This window comes from Schistocerca americana, chromosome 8 (genome assembly GCF_021461395.2).
Source record: "Schistocerca americana isolate TAMUIC-IGC-003095 chromosome 8, iqSchAmer2.1, whole genome shotgun sequence".
In the NCBI taxonomy this organism is placed as follows: domain Eukaryota; kingdom Metazoa; phylum Arthropoda; class Insecta; order Orthoptera; family Acrididae; genus Schistocerca; species Schistocerca americana.
The window spans coordinates 289,243,299-289,264,967 of record NC_060126.1 but is presented as its reverse complement, the minus strand read 5'-3'; the positions used below and the strand labels follow the sequence as shown (position 1 = coordinate 289,264,967).

The 21,669-nt window shown below is 43.5% G+C and overlaps 1 protein-coding gene across 1 annotated transcript; it reads left to right on the top strand.

Annotated features, from left to right (window-relative positions):
* Positions 1 to 314: 314 nt before the first annotated feature.
* Positions 315 to 14,466, top strand: LOC124545464 (cuticle protein 7-like). Its single transcript, XM_047124393.1, has 4 exons — positions 315 to 387; positions 3,348 to 3,494; positions 9,756 to 9,951; positions 14,220 to 14,466. The coding sequence occupies exons 1-4, from the start codon at positions 373 to 375 to the stop codon at positions 14,282 to 14,284; spliced, it is 423 nt and encodes a 140-aa protein (XP_046980349.1). The 5' UTR covers positions 315 to 372; the 3' UTR covers positions 14,285 to 14,466.
* The last annotated feature ends 7,203 nt before the right edge of the window (positions 14,467 to 21,669 follow it).

The window sequence follows — 21,669 nt, the reverse complement described above, 5'->3', positions numbered from 1 at the left end:
TGTGCTCTAGCTTGGTAATATCGCAGGTGCTATTTACAGAAGTTATGTCAGCCAGGCCCTGCTTTTCGCGCTCGAGCGGTCTTAATTGTCTGCCTCACGTTTAACTAAAAACCTTCCTCCGAGCAAGTTACCCATTGTTGGCGCCTTCGGACAGTAAAAAGGTTTGAGGAATGTGCTTACAGGCCGTTTTCTTAGCAAGTGCTACTCTGTGTCTGCTTGTTCTTCGTCATTAACACACATGTAACACCTCGCGGGGATCAACAAAACGATAAAAAGCGGAAGTCTGGGTCTCTGTCTTGTATAAAAGGGGAAACTCAGGCAGTGGACAAGTAGTCGATCGCTAGCACCACAACGATTCATACCACTACAGCAATGTCTCGTGCTCAGGTAAGAGACCGACCTACTGGGATTCGAGGCTGATTCCTTTGGATGTCGTGGGCATCTGAGGAAGCCTCGCTAGCCTGTCTAGATTTTATCAAGAGACGAGCTTGAGAATAGCTTTTACAGATGTACAACTCCCACGGAAGTGTATAATGTTTAATTATGCTTTATCATAAAGATAGGAAAAAATTCTTGAAACTTCCTGGCAGATTAAAACTGTGTGCCGGACCGAGACTCGAACTCGGGACCTATGCCTTTCGCGGGCAAGTACTCTGCCAGCAGAGCTACCCAAGCACGTCTCACGCATATATAGAGTGGTTACTTTCGCTCTTCAGTGGCCTTATATGTTCTTTGTACCTGATATTAACATTTCTTGCAGTTGATCCAGTATATTTAGAGTAGCAGTTCATATATTCCTGAATGAGACCATGTTCAGTATACAACAGAATACGTAATGTGCAATGAATTTAAATGTGACCTATCAATAGGAAGTCAGAATTACGTGCATCTAGTGCCTACAGAAGAACACATCAATACGTCAAAAGGACATAAAAATGAATTCAAGTGTAATAAAAAGGCGCTACCATATACCTGTAAATAGTTAAATAACTTCTGTGTACCGCCAAGACTCATTGCAAATCCCCTAACGAAATAACATGCTCACGCTAGCATGTAACATCGGTGGCTCGCGGTATATCGTCCTATCAGGCGACCTGTGTCACCGATGGCTCACGCTCGACTCTACCAACTATGGTACCAGCAATACTCTAACTATGATGTATTACCTAAGAGCCAGGAGCAACGAACGGCTGTGAATACAATTTTGTGTGATCCTTCAGCGGGACAGCTTTCTAAACATATAATTTGTGATTTCAAAACTAAGCGAATAAGACAAATAACATTAACAATTTTGTGGGTAGCTCATTCACAGTTAGAGCTAGTGATTGACACATGTAAGCACCAAGGATTATGTGTTGTGACACATTCTGATTCCTGAAGACAACTTTTGCCAAAACGCGCTAATGTATTTGTTTGATAAGAACTGAAAGTGCTGTACAGGCGGAACACTGTCATAAAACACTATGCAAATGCCGCAGCCATTTTGAAGCGTAACTTTTGCTTTTAAAACCGATGATCCCTGAATCTGTCAATTTAAACGTAAAAAAAAACACCTCAATAGAATTTAACTGAGAACATCACAATCACCCAGTGGGTTAATTATCCGCAGTGGTTGGGGATTGTGCAGCCGAGAGGGGAAAATTGTTTTAAATGTACGTGAGTGAAAGTAACTTTCACTTAAACTAGCTGCTAATTTCTGATAGGAAACACGTAGATGGAATTGATATCATCTGCATATCTGAACAATTTTTAGAATGTTCATTTCGTGGTTAAGCAATCAACATAAAGACAGCCTTGAGGCGTCTTCTCCAATACACGCAGCATGATTTGAAACAGAGCACCCAGCACACCCGCGGCACAATTTTTGTCTTTACGTACTTCTCTACAGACGTAATTGTGCTCTTTCCTACGTGTAGAAAAGTACCAGTACAGTGATTATCGTAATTCTTAACGTCACAAATGCTGGAAACATGCGATACCTCTTATGGCACTGGTGTTTCCCCCTTACTTCTGATTTTCTGTTTCTTCTTTTCCGGCTGCCAAGTAATACACCCACGTACAGCTTTCCCGTTCTGGTTCCTCATTCGAATCTGTTGTTTCCTCTTTCCATTTCTTACTTTCTTGTTCATTTCAGCCTCTTACAGCTTAATTTTCATGGGGGGTGCACACCTGTTCCCCTACAGGGTGCCATTACCCCAGCCTCATATTACATCAGATTCTGTATATTGAAACTGTTACATTTAGTAAGCAAACCCATGCAACGATGAAATGAATTACAGTTATTCTAACATTCAGACAAAGTAAAATATCAGTAATAACTGTAAGCATTCCTTCCTATTTTTCGTCTGCTGAAAATAGCAAGAAACTGGTCTGTTCTGTTTGCAACGCACGCACGTATTCCACAGATCAGACGGCACCTGTGTTCTTTTTCCGACTTGTCACTTACAGGAATTAGAAAATGGGTTGCAGTAGTTGAAAGTCATCTGATTTACCACGAGGTTCAAATACTGGATGGTACCATTACCGTTACAGTTTACTAAATCTGGACAACGTGACTACGGTGAAATTAGAGCTGTGAGATGTCAAACAAAACGAAAAGTTTGAATTACATTAATACCTTCAGCTGCTGACGGGCGTTGATATATATCAACGGGGACAGGTGACAATGTGTGCCTCGACCCGTACTCGAACCCGGGATCTCCTGCGTACATGGCAGATGCTCTTTCCATCTGAGCTACCGAGGGCACAGAGGTTAGTGCGACTGCAGGGACTATCTCGCGCACGCCTCCCGCGAGACGCACATTCTCACATTGTATGTCCACACACAACATTCGTAGTGTCCCTCTCCAACACACTCATTACTTGGGGAGGACATTCTTACCAAGTCGCGTAAGAGTTCGGGTACTTCTTCAGTAACAGAGATGTATTTCACATTAGGGAAGATGAACACGTGCTCATAGTTCTTAAGGTATGCACTTTAGAGCCCTTGTTTACTGGACGTATTTTTCTTGTTTTGAACCATATTACCACCTCCGAAAGTCGCCTACCCTAGAATCTTAACAGCAACAGTACCGGTGCATGTATTCCACTGTCAGAGGTATCAGAAAGATTTTCGCACATAATTTTCGACTAGCTCGTTTTCGGACCAGGGTCCCTCACCTGATACACTTACCCATCTCATCGTCCCTGAAAGATTGTAACTTTCACCCAGTATATGAGAGAACCTGAGTTAGTGTTTTGCAGCTAAACGAACACTCTGAAAGAAATAGGGCCAGCTATCTCGGTGAGTACGCAAGGAAGCCCTTACTTGTTGCCCGTGTGCTGTACGTGGCTGTATCTCGTCGTAGGTGTCCGTGGCACTGATGCTTGCGATGGCCGCCGTCAGCTGCCAGCAGGCGCTGTGCTGGCGCGGTCGCTCCTACGCCCACCAGACGGCTCCTGTGGTGGGGCCCGCGCATCGTGTCAGCGTCGGGGCTCACTCTTACGACTACGTGGTGAGCGACATTGCCTAGCTTTCATTTCATTTTTTAGCTCATCTGCCTCTTGACTGGTTTAATGCTGTTCGCTGTCTTTTTCTATCTTGTGCTAATTTTTTCCCGTCTTCGTAACTACTACATCAAACGTGTTTCACAATCTGCATTGCTTAGACCTATTGTTATTCCCTTCTATGGCTCTTTCCAAAATAGTGTTAACAATTACTCGGTGCTGTAATAGATCTTACACTAATTTATTATTTTGTTTTATATACATGTCTAGTTCCGAGGGACCAAACTGAGAAACCAATGTCCGTAGTCCCGGAACAAGTCAGTACATCAGAAAAGTTAATCATGAATAAAACAAAAGGTACACGAATCATCTACTGATAAGCTGCTGAGTGTATGGCATACTCAACAATTTAACACAGAAACTTGCTTGATTTTTTTCCAAAAATCTCCCGGACAGATCATAAGGATTGAGCCATGAGGACATTCTTCACTTTGGACATGAAAATACAAGGGTCACTGCAAAAATTTTTGAATTCTTGTGGTAGCTTACTGAAAATGAATGTAGCAGTGTACTGTACATATTTATGCACAAGAGTCAAGGAAGTGTGATCCAAACGCAGATAGGATGTCTGCCTAGTATTAGCTGAATGAAAGCTGATAATTCTTGGGAATAAGATCACATTGTTAGCAACAAACGACCTTAAGGAAAATTTATATTAAGAGGCCAGTGTCAGAATTTCCAGACTCATGAACAAGTGTCATCAAGATGGTCTTGAACTTTTACCATACATTGCTTAAACCGCCCGTTTCTGTGCCAAAAGTACCCTTTGTGAATGGGTTTACCCCAGAATACAACGCCGTATGTCTTAAGCGAATGAAAATATGCAAAGAAGACTAACTTTCGTGTCGGATTACCACGAAATGGAGATACTGTTGTAATGGTAAATATAGCAGGATTCAGTTATTAAACAAGATATTGAATATAGGCTTGCCATCATATCTTAAAACTGTGAAAAATTTGTCTTATTTTGATTAGTACCAATTTATTTTCCTCAACCCGTGAACTGCACTATTTGGTGTGCTGCCTATACTGTAATCATCATCCTTCTCTAACAAGCTGTGTCATCACCAAAGAGAAATATTTTAGAATAACCTGTCATGTTAGAAGGCACGGTGGTTCCATCACTGACCGCTGAGGCAGCCTCCACTCATCAATGTCCCAATCAGACCCCCCTTCACAGCTGTTCTCATTTCTGGCCCTTCTTTTTGTATGGGTATTTCCACAGACTTCTTCTCTCATCTACTCTGTTTAGAGATTGTTACATCTTACTGACTAATTAAATTTTAACTTTCTATGGTAGTGCCGCATTTGAAGTGCTTCTAGCTTTTTCTTACCTGGCTTTCCTCATTTACACATCAATATCTGATACCAGTAGAGCTCTTTTATTGAAGAAAGCTCTCTTAACCTGCGCCACTTTACATCCACCATTTACTTATTTCCCATATAGGAGAATGCTTCCCACTTCTTCCATCACTGTGTCATTCTCAATTTTTATGATGAGCAAGTCTTTATTCTGTTGTGTATGATTCTTCGCCTTTGTTATTGGTATCCTTACTCATGATTCTGTGCTAAGTATGCTCCCCATTTCATTCAACAGGGCCAAGTTTTCCTTTCATCCAGCCAGAAACGTCACGTCCTCTGTACGCACTGCACTTTTATTTATCCATAATTTTGCTTCACTTTCTTCAGTGCGTCTTCGACTTTCAAGTTGAATAACAGTGATGGTACGATGCATCCCTTCGCAACATGGTATTATCTTTCTTGGCCTTATTTCCACGTGGGTTTTGTAGATGTTTCAGAACACACTATCTCATAAAAAGTGTGCGGACTCCCTTACGTATTACGGAATTGACGGCTAGATGTCACGAGAGGGAGACGCGGCAGTGTAAATGGAGGCGGGAGGTATTGTGTTGTCAGGTGAGAAGCAGTAAAAGCAGAAACGCTCGGTCAGCGGAGCTCAGTGACTTCGAACGTGGACTTGTCGTTGGACGTCACCTGAGTAACAAATCCATCGGGGACATTTCAACCCGTCTGAAGCTGCGCTAGTCTTGGTGATATGGTTCTGAAGTGGAAACCACATCTAAACAAAGACCAGGCATCCCTTAATGTACTAACGGACGGAGATGTCAAGTATTGCGAGGGTGGTTGCAAAAAATCGAATGAAATCTGTGGCAGAAATCACTCGAGAGTTCCACAGCCCTGCCAACAGTCCAACTAGAAGAATGTTGTGCGTAGAGAGTTAAAAAAGATTCGGTAAAATGCTGGAGCTGCACTTCATATGCCACACATTTCTGTACTCAATACTAAAGAGCGACCCCACTGGAAAGTGGGTAGATGGAAACGGCTGATTTTGATTGATGAATCACGCTACATTCTGTGGCAATCCGATGGAAGAGTTTGAATTTATCGAATGCCTGGAGAATGTTGCCTGTCATCAAATGTTGTGGCAACAGTGAACTTTGGAGAAGATGGTGTTACGTTGTGAAGATCGGATCCCCTTATTGTTCTCGAGAAAACTTTAAATACGGAAGGATATGAATGTATGTTACAACATTGTGTATTGCGTACGGTGACGATGATTCTTTGTATCAGCGTGATAACGGACGCCGACATAACGCACCCTGTCGTAAGGCAGCATTTCTGAGACAATGGTTTTTGGACAATAAAATTTCTGAAATGAACAGACAGACCCAGAGTTTCGACTTGAAGCTATAGGAACACCTTTGTGATCTTTTGTATGTCGATCCTTCTAACTGATGGTCTGTGGGATTCGGCCGATCAGGTACGTAATGAAATGAAACACCTGCAGCCGTCGTTTTGATGTTATTTTTTTGTATTTTAACCAGTTTCGATGTCTCAGTACGCCATCTTCGTCTTCGGCCTCAGTTAAGCTCTGAAGATGATGTAATGAGTCACCGAAACGAGTTGCAATATGATAAAATAACATCAAAACGACGGCTGGAGGTGTTTCGTTGTATTACATTTGAGATGAGTTAGAACGTGGACTTCAGACCCGAGTGCCTACCATTACTCTCTTTCCTGGCTTCAGTCTTGCTCAAGAATGGGCTGCCATTCCTCCTCAGACGTTCAGGCATCTCACTGAAAGTGTTCCCAGGAGATCTGAAAGCCTTATAAAGGCAAAGTGCGGACGCATCCCATCTTATAGTCCGCTAATAGATGTCCGGATATTTTTTTATCGTATACTGTACTTGTGTCTCACTGAACTCTATTCTTAAAGTTTCAACGAGTGTGGTCTTTGTTTCACATGTAGATACAACACGCCGAACACCCACTGAAGGTTCTCTGGCTCACATCAAGCTACGAATACGAACTCATACAAGAGGGTAAAAGTGATAACATCATGGATTTTTATTGTTCTCACCACTCAACAGAGGAAACGAAGTGAGACAGAACGAAGCATGATCATAGAGGCTCCCTAGACTTCATAGGAATTATACGTGCCCTTAGATCCACTGTTAAGATATTGCTGTGAAGTGTAAACGGCAGGGAAGTCTGAGGTTTCTGACGTACGAATAAATTAAATGTAACCACCGAAGTTCATAACAACCTTTCGTGAAACGTCCCTGTCCACTACTTCAGATAACTTTTGTTCTTTTTCAGAAAGGACATAAGGTAATGTACAGAATGATCAGTCAAGGTTCTTTATAATTCGGTTTGGTTGGTAACGCCATTGCAGAGAAGCTGCTCGTCACACAATGAATGCGTAACACAATTTGAAATAACACTAAAAGCGTCATCACTGTCTTTTGCAACAGCGTATCAAGATTTTAGGAAGAGATGAATCACGGTATTTTGATGTGCCCTGAGGTATCTGTGGTGCTGGCGTATAGCTCGCGCACACCGATACTCACGGTTCGATAGCAAAATGAAAGCAAGTTTTTATGAAAATGATTAGGACTACAGGAAAATTGTCACCCGGTGGCAAAAGTTTGGGATCGGACCTCGGCAATTCTGCCCGCAAAGTAAGGATCATTCCACTGTAGTTCGAGGGAAATCGAGTGGATTTGCTGGACTGATCTACTCTAGTGCCGAGTGACTAACGCCAAATAGCTTTACGGTGAACTAGAACGTCGGTTGCGTACCAGATCAACTTACACCTACCTCTCGTGAGCAACGATAAATATGGACGTTCATGTTCATTGTAATTTGACGATTAAACTGTGTTGAATAGCATAAGGATTATGTTCGTATTATTAAGATCGTAATTGCCTTTGGAACTAACCGCAACAGGTGTTCGGGACATTCGGCCAAATAGCATGTTATAATACAATAGGGCTTGACATGAGGTGGAATTGAAGTATGTGCAGTTTATCTCAATACTGTAGCTTAGCACATAGTTTCTCTCAGAACACCTGACGTACAGGTACAACTGATACAAGATGTATCAAAAAGAATCATCCTATAAAAAAATCATAACTGCTTTGTTATTTGAGATATGTGCGTGCACAATACACCGTTGAAAAGAGAAAACTCTCGAGTTTTACATGGTTCCCGCTAGGTAGTAGAGTGTGCGCCCATTTCAGTTCTAGAAAAAACGGTGTCGGAACAACAGAAAGCGTTTTGTGTTCTACATTTTGCGCAGTGCCGGCGAGTAATAACTGTTGAGCGTGACTTTCGTACTAGCTATGGTGTGGATCCTTCTACAGCACAGACCATTAGACGATAGCATGAACAATTCAGAGAAACAGTTTGTTTGTGTAAAGGCAAACCACCGGGCCCGTCCCCGAGTGTCTTACACAGACGTCGAACGCATCTGCTATACTTTCACAAGGAGTCCGCAGAAATCCGTTCGCCGCGCGGCTCGACAGCTCGACGTGCCCCTGATGTCCGTCTGGCGTGTGTTGTGTCGACGTTTACAGACGAAACCACACAAAGTTCAGCTACTGCAAGCTCTTCGTGAAGGTGACAAACAACAACTTGTGGTGTTCTGTAATTTCGTTCTTGGCAAGATGGAGGATGACAGTTTTTTCCACACTTAGTGTTTAGTGACGAGACAACATTCCATTTTAATGGAAAGATGAACCGTCGTAATGTGTCAATTTGAGGTAGAGAACAACCACACAAAGTTGAACAACATGAGAAGGACTGGCCAAAATTTAATGTGTTTTATGCAGTTTCACGGGGAAATGTGTATGGTCCATTTATCTTTGGCGAGAACACAGTTGCAGTAAGCAGATATCTCGATATGCTTGAGAACATTCTCTTCCCACAGTTGGACTCTGATTCGAACGACTTTATTTACCAACAGGATGGGGCACCACCACACTGGCATCTCGAATTGTGGGAATTTTTAAATCAAAGGATTACTGAACGATGGATCGGTCGCACTGGACCAAATGATCCATCCTTACGTTACTGGCCTCCAAGATCACCACACCCGACTGTATGTGATTATTTCTCGTGGTAGCTTATAAAAAAAACTCTGTTTATGTGCCTCCGTTAACAACAGCAGTGAATGAACTGAGGCATCGCATAACAGCAGCTGTGGACGCTGTAACTCAAGGCATGCTCGCTGCAGTGTGGTAACAATTTGAATACCGTATTGACAAATAGCGTGCATCTCAAGGGGGGCATATTGAACAGTTATGAAAAGGTATAAAAAAACCTTTTTCATCAAAAAACATTCATTGTATATGTTTATTAGTTTCAGAAATATAGATGTGCCAAATCGGATGATTCTTTTTGATACACCCTGTATTATGACAACTATTTGTATTTGTATTGTTTTCTCCGACTAGTATTTGAGTGATAACTCGGTCTGTTGTTGAGAGAAGAAGTCTTGTTGGCATAATAACTCACTGGCAATATGTCACCATTTGGTGCCATTGCTTTCATCAGGCTCTACTCCTGGTCCTGGGAAACCGTGCAATTGCACAGAGTAATAATGCCCTCTCACCAAACCCTGTACCACGCGTATGAAGTGGTTTGGTTGTACCTCTGATGTTAATGCTTGACAGGCTATGTAGGATACAGCAAGAGCGACAACATAAAAACGTAATTGTATGCTCTAAAGTGTAACCTGACTTGGGTGGTCGCTACGTGTCTACGGCAGGCAGTTCTGTGTCTGTACTGATGAAACCGTAGCATACTACTCTGTCGGTCTGGTAGGAAGAAGACAGTTGTCGGTGGACGTGTAAGCGGGTAAGACAATTGGGAAATTAATATTCAAATATCCTTTCCTTTGGCAGGCGTACCCGAAGTACGAGTTCGAGTATGCGGTGTCTGACGAGCACACAGGGGACCACCACTCCCAGAAGGAGCACCGCGACGGAGACGTCGTGACCGGCGAGTACTCGCTCAAGGAGGCGGACGGCAGCGTGCGCACCGTCAAGTACCACGCCGACAAGTCCGGCTTCCACCCCGTCGTGCACCACTCGCACCACGGTGAGTGACTAATACCAAAAATGTCAACTCGTTTGTCTATTCCGAAGTCCCCAAATCGTAATTCAAGGCAAATAACAGTCCAATCGTCTCTATATCACTGTTAGACCAATTAGAGGACGGCATTGCTTGACTAGGCTCGGTACAATCGGAGGCGGCATGCACTGAGCTTCGCCAGACCCTTTAACTGGTTTACCCAGCCGCTTATATGGGAACCAACAGTCAGAGGTGGATTCTGAATGATGCTACTGCTTGTCATTTTTCAGATGACACATCTTTGTCAGAGGTGAAACAGTCACTAAGTGACAGTCTGACACTTGCCGACTGGGTCAGCCATCCACACAACCACTACCTATATCTTCCCCAAAAATTGCTGAACGTCGGTAACAGTCTGCTCTATTAGACGATTCACTTCAAGCCAAAGTGGATCTCATTTTCTGTAAGGCCCATCCAAATCTCTTGGTAGTCTCGGGAAGCTAGAGATAGAGGTACAAGAACGCTCCTTGCTTGCTAACTCATACCAAAACATCTATAAGAGCTAGTATTTTTAATACACTGCTTCACTTGTGTACATATACTTTACCACTTTGATACGAGTTTCATTTGAGTTTTGTTGTTACTGTCTCACACTTATTTATAATACTCCAGCCCATGGAGTATATTCATCATCTTCTTACCCAGCATTCATTTACTTTTCTAACATGAGTTTCACAGTCGCTAGAGAATTCACACTTCTTTCTTTCCTTCTGCCCCTTTCTGAGCGTGCATGCGTTTTAGATATCCCAGTAGCCTTTAACACGTTGTGACTTACTACGTTTCATTCAAAAGATAATTAGTGTTTTGTGATTTCCGATTCTTAGTCGCATCGGTGAGCACAGGTGTGACATTTCTGTTTTATACTGTCGGCAGTCCAACAAGCGAACAACACAATTAGATTTTTACTCAAAGTGTTAAAGAAGACGATTAGGTCTTTCATCGAAATATTGCACATAAAAATCTAATTGTCACCCAGCTAGGAACCCATAGGAATATCTATCAACTACTGTTTTTCTTCAGCAACTAAGCTCTTCGTTGTTTACGTCCTGCACCTGAAATTTTCATTTTCAATTTTTTATTTCTATTTTTCAGCCAATCTCAGTGCGATATCCAAACGTGTTTTCCATGTCTCTCAATGATTCGTAAACATGCAGCCCGTTTGATGTCTATTTATAAGGCTGTGGTTGCTTACTGCTGTTCCGTTATGAACTTCCTGTAATGAAAGATAGTGCTACAGAAAGAAAACTGGCTGTCTGTACTGCACAGAACAACGTGAAACATTAAATTATTCGATGATATGGAAAATAAAAGCATTAAGCAAGATTGTCGTAAACCAGAAGTTGAGACTTATCACTTCCGTTACTTTTCACATGACTGTAAAATGAGTTGCCCAGGGATTTAAATGTGTCGGAATAAGATAAATTGAGATGATGATGTAAGGTACAATAGCTCTGCATCTCTTCCCATGCAAAATTCAGACCCATCAGCCATTAAGCTCCAGGGCCATGGAACAGCTGTTGTGTTCCTCCACCATTATTGTCCACATAATTGACGGACAGGACTTCGATGTGATAAAGCTTTGTTTAGCAACGAAACCAACTATCATTTGAATGGGTTCGTTAATAAGCAACATCGGTGCTTTTGGGGAACTGAGAATTCGCATTTCGCGTTCGAGAAATCTCCTCACCATCAACGGGTGACCGTGTGGTGCGCAATGTCAAGTCACGGGATAAACAGCGCGATGTTCCTTGATGACACGGTGACTACCGCACTCTCCGTGAAGGTTTTGGGATATGATTTCATCCCCATTATCCACATTGACCCTGATTACGACAAGATGCGGTTCATGCAAGACGGAGATCGATTCCATTCAAACAGGAAAATGATGTCCTGGAGGAGAACTTTGGGGACCGCATTCTGTCCCTGGGTTACGCAGAGGCCACTGGCATGATCCTCGATTGGTCGCCATATTCTCCTGATCGGAAGATATGCGACTCCTTTTTATGGGGCTATGTTACAGACAAGGTGTACCTCAATAACACCACAGCCATTGATGAGCTGAAAACAGCCATTCAGGAGGTCATTGACAGCATCGACGTTCCGACACTTCAGCGGGTCATGCAGCATTTCGCTATTCGTCTGCGCCAAATCATCCGCAATGATGGCAAGCATGTCGAACATGTCATACCTAAAAACCAAATATCTGCAGTGACTTTTATATGTTGGATAAAGTGTGGGCGCGCCGTAATATCTAACTAATTTACGTTCTTTTTCATACATACATATCAAAAAAATTTTGCATCACCTCGGTTCCGAAAGTTCCGGAATCTGAACAGAAAATTGGAATAGAGATCAACATAAACATCATTTCCGCCCTTTTTATGACTCATGAAAACCACACCGGTACCTCTAATACACAGTAGCTCGTCTTCAGAGGTGGTGGTCCAGATTGCTGTTCACACCAGTACCTCTAATACACAGTAGTACATCCTCTTGCAATGATGCAGGCCCGTATTCGTCGTGACACACTATTAACAAGTTCATCAAGAAAATGTTGGTCCAGATTGTCCCACTCCTCATCAACGATTTGGCGTGGATACCTCAAAGTGGCCGTACGGTGTGGCCGGTCGGCTCTAGGCGCTTCAGTCTGGAACCGCGCGACCGATACAGTCGCAGGTTCGAATCCTGCCTCGGGCATGGATTTGTGTTATGTCCTTAGGTTAGTTAGGTTTAAGTAGTTCTAAGTTCTAGGGGACTGATGGCCTCATATGTTAAGTCCCATAGTGCTCAGAGCCATTTGAACCATTTGAACTCTCAAAGTGGTTGGTGGGACACGTCGTTCATAAACAGCCTTTCTCAATCTAACCCAGGCATGTTCGATAGGGTTCATGTCTGGAGAACATACTGGCCACTCTAATCGAGCGATGTCGTTATCCTGAAGGAAGTCATTCACAACATGTGCGTTATGGGGCTGCGAATTGTCGTCCATGAAGACCAATGGCCGGCCGCGGTGGTCTAGCGGTTCAGGCGCTCAGTCCGGAACCGCGCGACTGCTACGGTCGCAGGTTCGAATCCTGCCTCGGGCATGGATGTGTGTGATGTCCTTAGGTTAGTTAGGTTTAAGTAGTTCTAAGTTCTAGGGGACTGATGACCACACATGTTAAGTCCCATAGTGCTCAGAGCCATTTTTGAAGACCAATGCCTCGCCAATATGCTGCCGATATGGTTGCACTATCGGTAGGAGGATGGCATTCACGTACCGTACCGACATTACATCGCCTTCCATGGCCAACAGCGGCGTACTTCTGCCCCACATAATGCCACTCCAAAACAGCAGGGAACCTCCACCTCTCTGCACTCGCTGGACAGTGTGTCTAAGGCGTTAAGCCTCACCGGGTTGCCTCCAAACACGTCTCCGACGATTGTCTGGTTGAAGGCATATGCGACACTCATCGGTGAAGAGAACGTGATGCCAATCTATTAGCCATGTTGTAGGGCCCATCTGCACCACGCTGCATAGTGTCGTGGTTACAAAGATGGACCTCGCTGTGGACGTCGGGAGTGAAGTTGCGCATCATGCAGCCTGTTGCACGTAGACTGAGACGCAACACGTCGTCCGGTGGCTGCGTGGAAAACATTATTCAACATGGTGGCGTTGCTGTCAGGGTTCCTCCGAGCCATAATCCGTAGGTAGCGGTCATTCACTGCAGTAGTAGTCCTTCGGCGGCCTGGGAGAGGCATTTCATCGACAGTCCCTGTTTCTCTGTATCTCCTCCATGTCTGTGCAACAAAGCTTTGGTTCACTCCAAGATGCCTGGACACTTCCCGTGTTGAGAGCCCTTCCTGGCACAAAGTAATAATGCGGACGCTATCGAACAGCGGTATTGACCGTCTAGGCAAGGTTGAACTACAGACAACACGAGCCGTGTACCTCCTTCCTAGTGGAATGACTGTAACTGATCGGCTGTCGGACCCCGTCGGTCTAATAGGCGCTGCTCATGCGTGGTTGTTTACATCTTTGGGCGGGTTTAGTGACATCTCTGCACAGTCAAAGGGACTGTGTCTGTGATACAATAGAAATGTTCAGAGTCACCTTATGGCTATTCAGTTTACTTAGTTCTCCTGACATTTCTATTTTTTTTATATTGGAGATGTTAAATTTCGTAAATATTTACCTCAATAAATTGTTCAGTCTGAACAAGATCAACCACTATCTGCTTTTGTATTTGTTACAGGACATGCCGCAGGATCTGCGATAGGAACATCTGTCGGTGCTGGAAATGGCTTGGGGTATTACTAAAATTCTAAACTTCTTTGTAGGAGAATATCATTGAAGAAACCACCTTCAGCCCCAACCATTTCGCATACCAATCGCAACAACGTGTCTGCATATCAGCATTGTACATACCTGTTATTAATTATAAGATTTTATTTGCAATATGTTTTTTACATGTTTGAGAAATAAAACAATTCTAAATCTCACAGATGTCATTTTGTTTCAAACTTACTTTTTCCAGACTTTGAAGAAAAAGAGGATTACTTGTAGAACAAGGAAAGTCTGTAACCAAGTCCAAGATTTTCTAGTGTAGTTGCGGAATACGAGATGCCTTTTACCGGCCGACCGGAGTGGCCGAGCGGTTCTAGGCGCTACAGTCTGAAGCCGCGCGACCGCTCCGGTCACAGCTTCGAATCCTGCCTCGGGCATGGATGTGTGTGATGTCCTTAGGTTAGTTAGGTTTAAGTAGTTCTAAGTTCTAGGGGACTGCTGACCTCAAAAGTTAAGTCCCATAGTGCTTAGAGCCATTTGAACCATTTTTTGGTTTATTTTTTTTGTTTTGCCTTTTACCTTATGAGTAACTTACAGACTGTAAATGAACTGGGAGACGCTTTACTGCTGATCTAACGGCTGTGATATTAAGACAGCGCTGCTAGCTAGCACCCACATTTTTTGTTCTTGTTGTTGTTGTTCGCGACAGTTGAAGATATGACATGAGTGAGCACTTCATACTCGAACGTTTAACTTGATAGCACCTTCTGTTTGAGTGGCCGATTTCGTCAGCATCCTTGAGGTATTATCTCCACGTGATCTTTGTATGAGGTTCATACCCGATGTTTGCTTTCCAGCTGCAATCATAGCTATCAATTTCTCCTTCTTATCATTCTTACAGTCCTCAATGTCAGTGAGCGTAAGATTTCTATACCTAAACACGGACACAGGAAACAGCACCTATGAACTGGTTCATGGACCTGCATTGTGATGCCTGTATATTTATGTAGTTTTTGTATTTCATTTGCTATCTGGCTACGAACAATAAAACTAAAATGGGGTGTATAAAAATTTATTTCAGATGGAAACCTTAGGAGTCTCTCCTATTGACATGATATTCTGCGGCTCTGCATCTCATTGTAGATCGCCAGTTCATTCTGAAGTTGCTGAGAGCGAATAGTTTGGCTAACGCCACGCTGTTATGTGATTTAACAGGAAAGTCTACGGACAGATCACGATACATATATATTTCTTTGTCGAATCGGTAGCCATGCCGTCGAAGACGACGACGACGAAGAGAATAGCAGCACGAACAATAACATTCATTATCATCAAAGGCACCTCTTTGCGCAATATAAAGCTGTATGTGAAACACTGTGAGTGGCTTAGCGGATTGGAGGAACTGTGTCTCTGATATTTTGGCGAATTGAACGTAATGTTTCGAAGAAAGTCAAGCGACACACATGTCGGACTGTGTAGTGGATATGTCGGCATATGTTTATCTCTCAATTTTTGTAGGGTATGGGAACCAGGTAACGGCACTCATTCGCCAATTAGCACAATACATTTACATGTGGAGGTGGAGAACTAATTTATAAATTTATAAATAGTCCAAAAATATTCCACATCATTCAAAAATATCGTTTTCCTGATCCCAGAAACTTGAAGAAATTAATAAACATTCAAGAAAAGTCATAGAACTGTAAGAAATTCACGAAATTCCTTTCGAAAACATTTCTGAAATATCCAGAAAGCATACAGAACGTTTTGGAGTAGAATTAGGTTTCGATATACACTACTGGCCATTAAAATTGCTACACCAAGAAGAAATGCACATGATAAACGGGTATTCATTGGACAGATATATTATACTAGAACTGACCTGTGATTACATTTTCACGCAATTTGGGTGCATAGATTCTGAGAAATCAGTACTCAGAACAATCACCACTGGCCGTAATAACGGCTGTCATACGCCTGGGCATTGAGTCAAACAGAGCTTGGATGGCGTGTACAGGTATAGCTGGCCATGCAGCTTCAACACGATACCGCAGTTCATCAAGGGTAGTGACTGGTGTATTGTAACGAGCCAGTTGCTCGGCCACCATTGACCAGACGTTTTCAATTGGTGAGAGATCTGGAGAATGTGCTGGCCAGGGCAGCAATCGAACATTTTCTGTATCCAGAAAGGCCCGTGCTGGACCTGCAACATGTGGTCGTGCATTATCCTGCTGAAATGTAGGGATTCGCAGGGATCGAATGAGGGGTAGAGCCACGGGTCGTAACACTTCTGAAACGTAACGTCCACTGTTCAAAGTGCCGTCAATGAGAACAAGAGGTGACCGAGACTTGTAACCAATGACACCCCATACCATCACGCCAGGTGATAACGCCAGTATGGCGATGACGAATACACGCTTCCAATGTGCGTTCACCACGATGTCGCCAAACACGGATGCGACCATCATGATGCTGTAAACAGAACTTGCATTCATCCGAAAAAATGACGTTTTGCCATTCGTGCACCCAGGTTCGTCGTTGAGTACACCATCGCAGGCGCTCCTGTCTGTGATGCAGCGTCAAGGGTAACCGCAGCCATGGTCTCCGAACTGGTAGTCCATGCTGCTGCAAACATCGTCGAACTGTTCGTGCGGATGGTTCTTGTCTTGCAAACGTCCTCATCTGTTGACTCAGGGAACGAGACGTGGCTGCACGGTCCGTTACAGCCACGCGGATAAGATGCCTGTCATCTCGACTGTTAGTGATCCGACCGTTGGGATCCAGCATGGTGTTCCGTATTACCCTCCTGAACCCACCGATTCCACATTCTGCTAACAGTCAATGGATCTCGACCAACGCGAGCAGCAATGTCGCGATACGATAAACCGCAATCGCGATAGGCTAGAATCCGACCTTTATCAAAGTCGGAAACGTGATGGTACGCATTAGTCCTCCTTACACGAGGCATCACAACAACGTTTCACCAGGCAACGTCGGTCAACTGCTGTTTGTGTATAAGAAATCGATTGGAAACTTTCCTCAAGTCAGCATGTTGTGGGTGTCGCCACCGGCACCAACTTTGTGTGAATGCTCTGAAAAGCTAATCATTTGCATATCACAGCATCTTCTTCCTGTCGGTTAAATTTAGCGTCTGTAGCACGTCATCTTCGTGGTGTAGTAATTTTAATGACCAGTAGTGTAGTTCTTTCTGAATTAAAAAAATACTTTATTTAAATAAATACGTATTTAAATCTAATGGGAGTGTAGCAGCCAGCTGCTACATCGTCCGATTCTCAACCTTTGCCGTCTATCACACCCCAATACGCAATGGAAGACACAGGGCTGCGAATACACACATACAACATACAAAAACACAGTGACAGGCGAGTGGCAGTGAAGACTGTAGAGACAAACCTGCATAGATACATACTTTCATTTATATATAGATTCATATACTTATTTGGAATTTCCATGTTATTGATAGCACAATGCATTTTGCTGTATACTTCCTCAGTTCTTACCTCCTCGTTGCTGCTCCTCATATTTGGATAAAAACAAGCTATTGGAAACAATAGATGGTCGTATAACGGACTGCTAAGCCATGTGATCAAAAGTATCCGGACACATGGCTGAAAATAACTTACATGTTCGTGGCGCCCTCCATAGGTAATGCTGGAATTGAATGTGGTGTTGCCCCCCCCCTTAGCTTTGATGACAGCTTCCACTCTCGCAGGAATGAGTTCAATCAGGTGCTGGAAGGATTCTTGGGGAATGGCAGCCCATTCTTCACAGAGTACTGCACTGAGGAGAGGTATCGATGTCGGTCGGAGAGGCCTGGCACGAAGTCGGCGTTTCAAAACATCCCAGAGATGTTCTATAGGATTCAGCTGAGGAATCTGTGCAGGCCAGTCCATTGGAGGGATGTGATTGACGTGTAACCACTCCGCCACAGGCCGTGCATTATGAACAGGTGCTCGATCGTGTTGAAAGATGCAGTCGCCATCCCCGAATTGCTCTTCAACTTTGGGTGCTTAAAACATCAATGTAGTCCTGTGCAGTGATAGTGCTACGCAAAACAACAAGAGGTGCAAGCCCCCTCCGTGAAAACCACGGCCACATCATAACATCACCGCCTCCGAATTGTACTGTTGGCACTACACACGTTGGCAGATGACGTTCACCGGGCATTCGCCATACCTACACCCTGCCATAGGATCGCCACATTGTGTACCGTGATTCGTCACTCCACACAACGTTTTTCCACTGTTCAATCATCCAATGTTTACCCTCATTACACCAAGCGAGGTGTCGTTTGCCATTTACCTGCGTGATGTGTGTCTTATGAGCAGCCGCTCGACTACGAAATCCGAGTTTTCTCACCTCCCACCTAACTGTCATAGTACTTGCAGTGGATCCTAATGCGGTTTGGAATTCCTGTGTGATGGTCTGGATAGATGTCTGCTTATTACACATTAAGGCCCTTTTCAACTGTCGGTGGCCTCTGTCAGTCAATAGACTAGGTCGGCCTGTACGGTTTTGTACTGTACGTGTCCCTTCACGTTTCCTCTTCACTATCACATCGGAAACAGTGGACCTAGGGTTGCTTGGGAGTGTGAAAATCTCGCGTACAGACGTATGACACTAGTGGTATCCAATCACTTGACTACGTTCGAAGTCCTTGAGTTCCGCGGAGCGCCCCATTCTTCTCTCTCACGATGTCTAATGACTACTGAGGTCGCTGATGTGGAGTACCTGGCAGTAGGTGGCAGCAGAATGCACGTAATATGAAAAACGTATGTTTTTGGCAGTGTCCTTATGCTTTTGATCACATAGTGTATTTGTGGATATCGTAGTTTTAACAGTACATTCCATGAGTCAGTCATGATAAGCCCTGTTAGCAATGCTTAAGGAAGAGCCTACAGCACTTAAAGATGAGCACCATGCGCGTGATTCACAAGTTAACAATAGTAGTAGCTCGTTTTTGTTATTACAAAGGGTATTCAACCAGATGTACTCAGCTTCATGAAACATAAATAATAAATGAGTAGTACGCCTTAGTTTTGATTATACTGCCATGGCAATTTATAAATGTTCATCTCGGCTTCTCAGATAATTTTCAAACCTTAGTGAATTGATCCCATACTTTGCGTGAGTGAGATCTCAACAGCTGAAATACAGTTTTTCAATGCATTCGTTGTCATTTGGTGGAGACAGCAGAGGAACAGTTTATCTTTGGAACCCCTCACAAGAAAAAATCACACGGCGTGATTTCAGAGTGTCTTGAGACGAAACAGAAACGTTGATTCCGATTTCCTCATGATTTGTGATGTCAAAACAGTCTTGTGTATGTTCAGGGCGGAGTATTACACTCTAAAATTAAAGTTTTCCTTTCACCACACCACTGGTTGCCCTTCAGCTCTTCTTCCATTATGTCTGCAGCTTCGGCGTGTACTTGGCATTCAATTGTCGTTCATTTGGTCGACATAATTCAGCCACATTTTTTGGTCCAAGTTCATGGAGGGTCTCATCATTTCTTTCTCTGTCCCTTTTCGTGCTGCCTCCTTTTGGGCACTTGAACTTCATATCATTAGTTCAACTGCTCTTACCCTTCATATGTGAGATCCATGCCTCATTATCATACAAAGCATTAATTTTGCTAATGTTTTATGAACAAGATCTAGTTTCATTACCGTGTTTATTATTCCCATAGCCTTATTAAACTTCATGGTTTTTTACACCTACCAGAAACTATAGAATCCATCGTTGATACAGAAATTGAGAAATTGTTGATCTCGATTCCAAAGAACTGTTTTCCTGAGCTGTTAGAAAATTAAATTCTGTGCATTGTTTCGTTGACGTCGTCTTTCCAGCATCTCGCAGGTGTACCGCACTTTCTTCTTTCATGTGGAGTCCATTGCTATACAAGTTTTGGTCATGCGCTGTAAGTTACCATACCAGAGTAGGTTCTTCCTTTCTATGTAGTCTAGGATTGTGCTTTCGACATTCATAACCACTCTGATCCTATCATTTGTAAGTTTGTGCGTGTGCTATTTTGACGAGTTGCCCAACGGATTGATCTGACAAGTACCCTTTGGCTCCTGCAAGAAGAAATTTCCACCCCACACTACTACAGAACTCAGACGACGCTCCTAACGTACCAAAAAGAAATGCCTGAAAAACTTTCAGCAATAAATATCTTCTGGAGTCGTACACTGTGAGGAAAAGACACAAAAATATTCTATTTTCTTACGTAACTAGTGGAATACTCGGGTACTGGAGTATTGGAAGTTAGTGTAAGAAAAATATTAAACGAACGGAAAATATTACTTATTGCAAAATCTGAGAAAATCAAGTGAAACTTTTATTTATAAACTGATACACAAATTTCTGGGTTCTTTTCAGAATATGAGGTTACCTCTTATGGATAGGAATCCTGTTAATGAAATTTATATACAAAGTGTGGGAAAGCTCTTTTATCACTTTTCATTAAGAGTGTTATTTGATGATGATGAGGTCCCATACTCCGAGGAGCGTAGAGGACGATGCGGGAGACGCGCACCGCTGTACTAGGCAAGGCCGTAGTGGAGGTGGTTTGCCATTGCCATCCTCTGACCGTAATGGGCATGAATGATGGTGATGAAGACGACACAACAACACCCAGTCATCACAAGGCAGGAAAAATCCCTGACAGCGCCATTTACTTGGCAGAATAGTTGGGAGCCGCGCCTACTCAACTTGAATAATCATCCGATCGAATTTTTCTAAGTATGGTCAAGGCTGTCGCGTGGGAAATGTAATGGAGTGACGTGAATGAAGTATGTTATTTGTAATGGAGGAAAGCTAGGGCTTGCCTACGCTGTAGCGCACAATACCATGAGCTGCAACGACTGCTGCCTGCATCGTTTGCTGCTGAAAAATAACAAAACTATCTCTTTCTATCTGGATTGACCTTCGCCAGTCGAACTCTCACCACGCCTGATGAAGTCAAGGACTCCTATCTGCCCCTAGTCTAACTATTGGCGTGGTACACCTGGCAGACAACCAGTCCACTACGATGCCACTCAATTTTCGCTCGCAGGCGCTAACTAATACTCTGTCTGTGTTCACACCACACATTAAGTGTCGCGGCCAACACAGTGAACAAATGCTTAATCGCGAGTGACTCAATATAGAGTATTACTCCGATTTGCTAGCGACAGAGGTGCTCTCACAGTGCAGTATTGAGCAGAGACTTTCTTCCTCAGTCTCTGCGTACACACACGAGCGCACTCGCTCCCATTACATGTTCCCACTTCAAGAGCATCACCAGAACTCCTCTCCACGCAAAAAGTGGAAGGCTAGATTATCCGCTGTCTTTCCCTCACTCCTCCAGCTCATTGTGTCAGAAATAGTCCGCCAGTCAGCGTTACTCTTAGAAA

What these genes read in the sequence shown, in the direction of transcription:
- LOC124545464 (XM_047124393.1), top strand. An exon ending in CTCACTCTTACGACTACGTG is followed by an intron (nt 3,495 to 9,755) that starts GTGAGCGACATT and finishes TTCCTTTGGCAG; the next exon opens with GCGTACCCGAAGTACGAGTT. An exon ending in CGTGCACCACTCGCACCACG is followed by an intron (nt 9,952 to 14,219) that starts GTGAGTGACTAA and finishes TATTTGTTACAG; the next exon opens with GACATGCCGCAGGATCTGCG.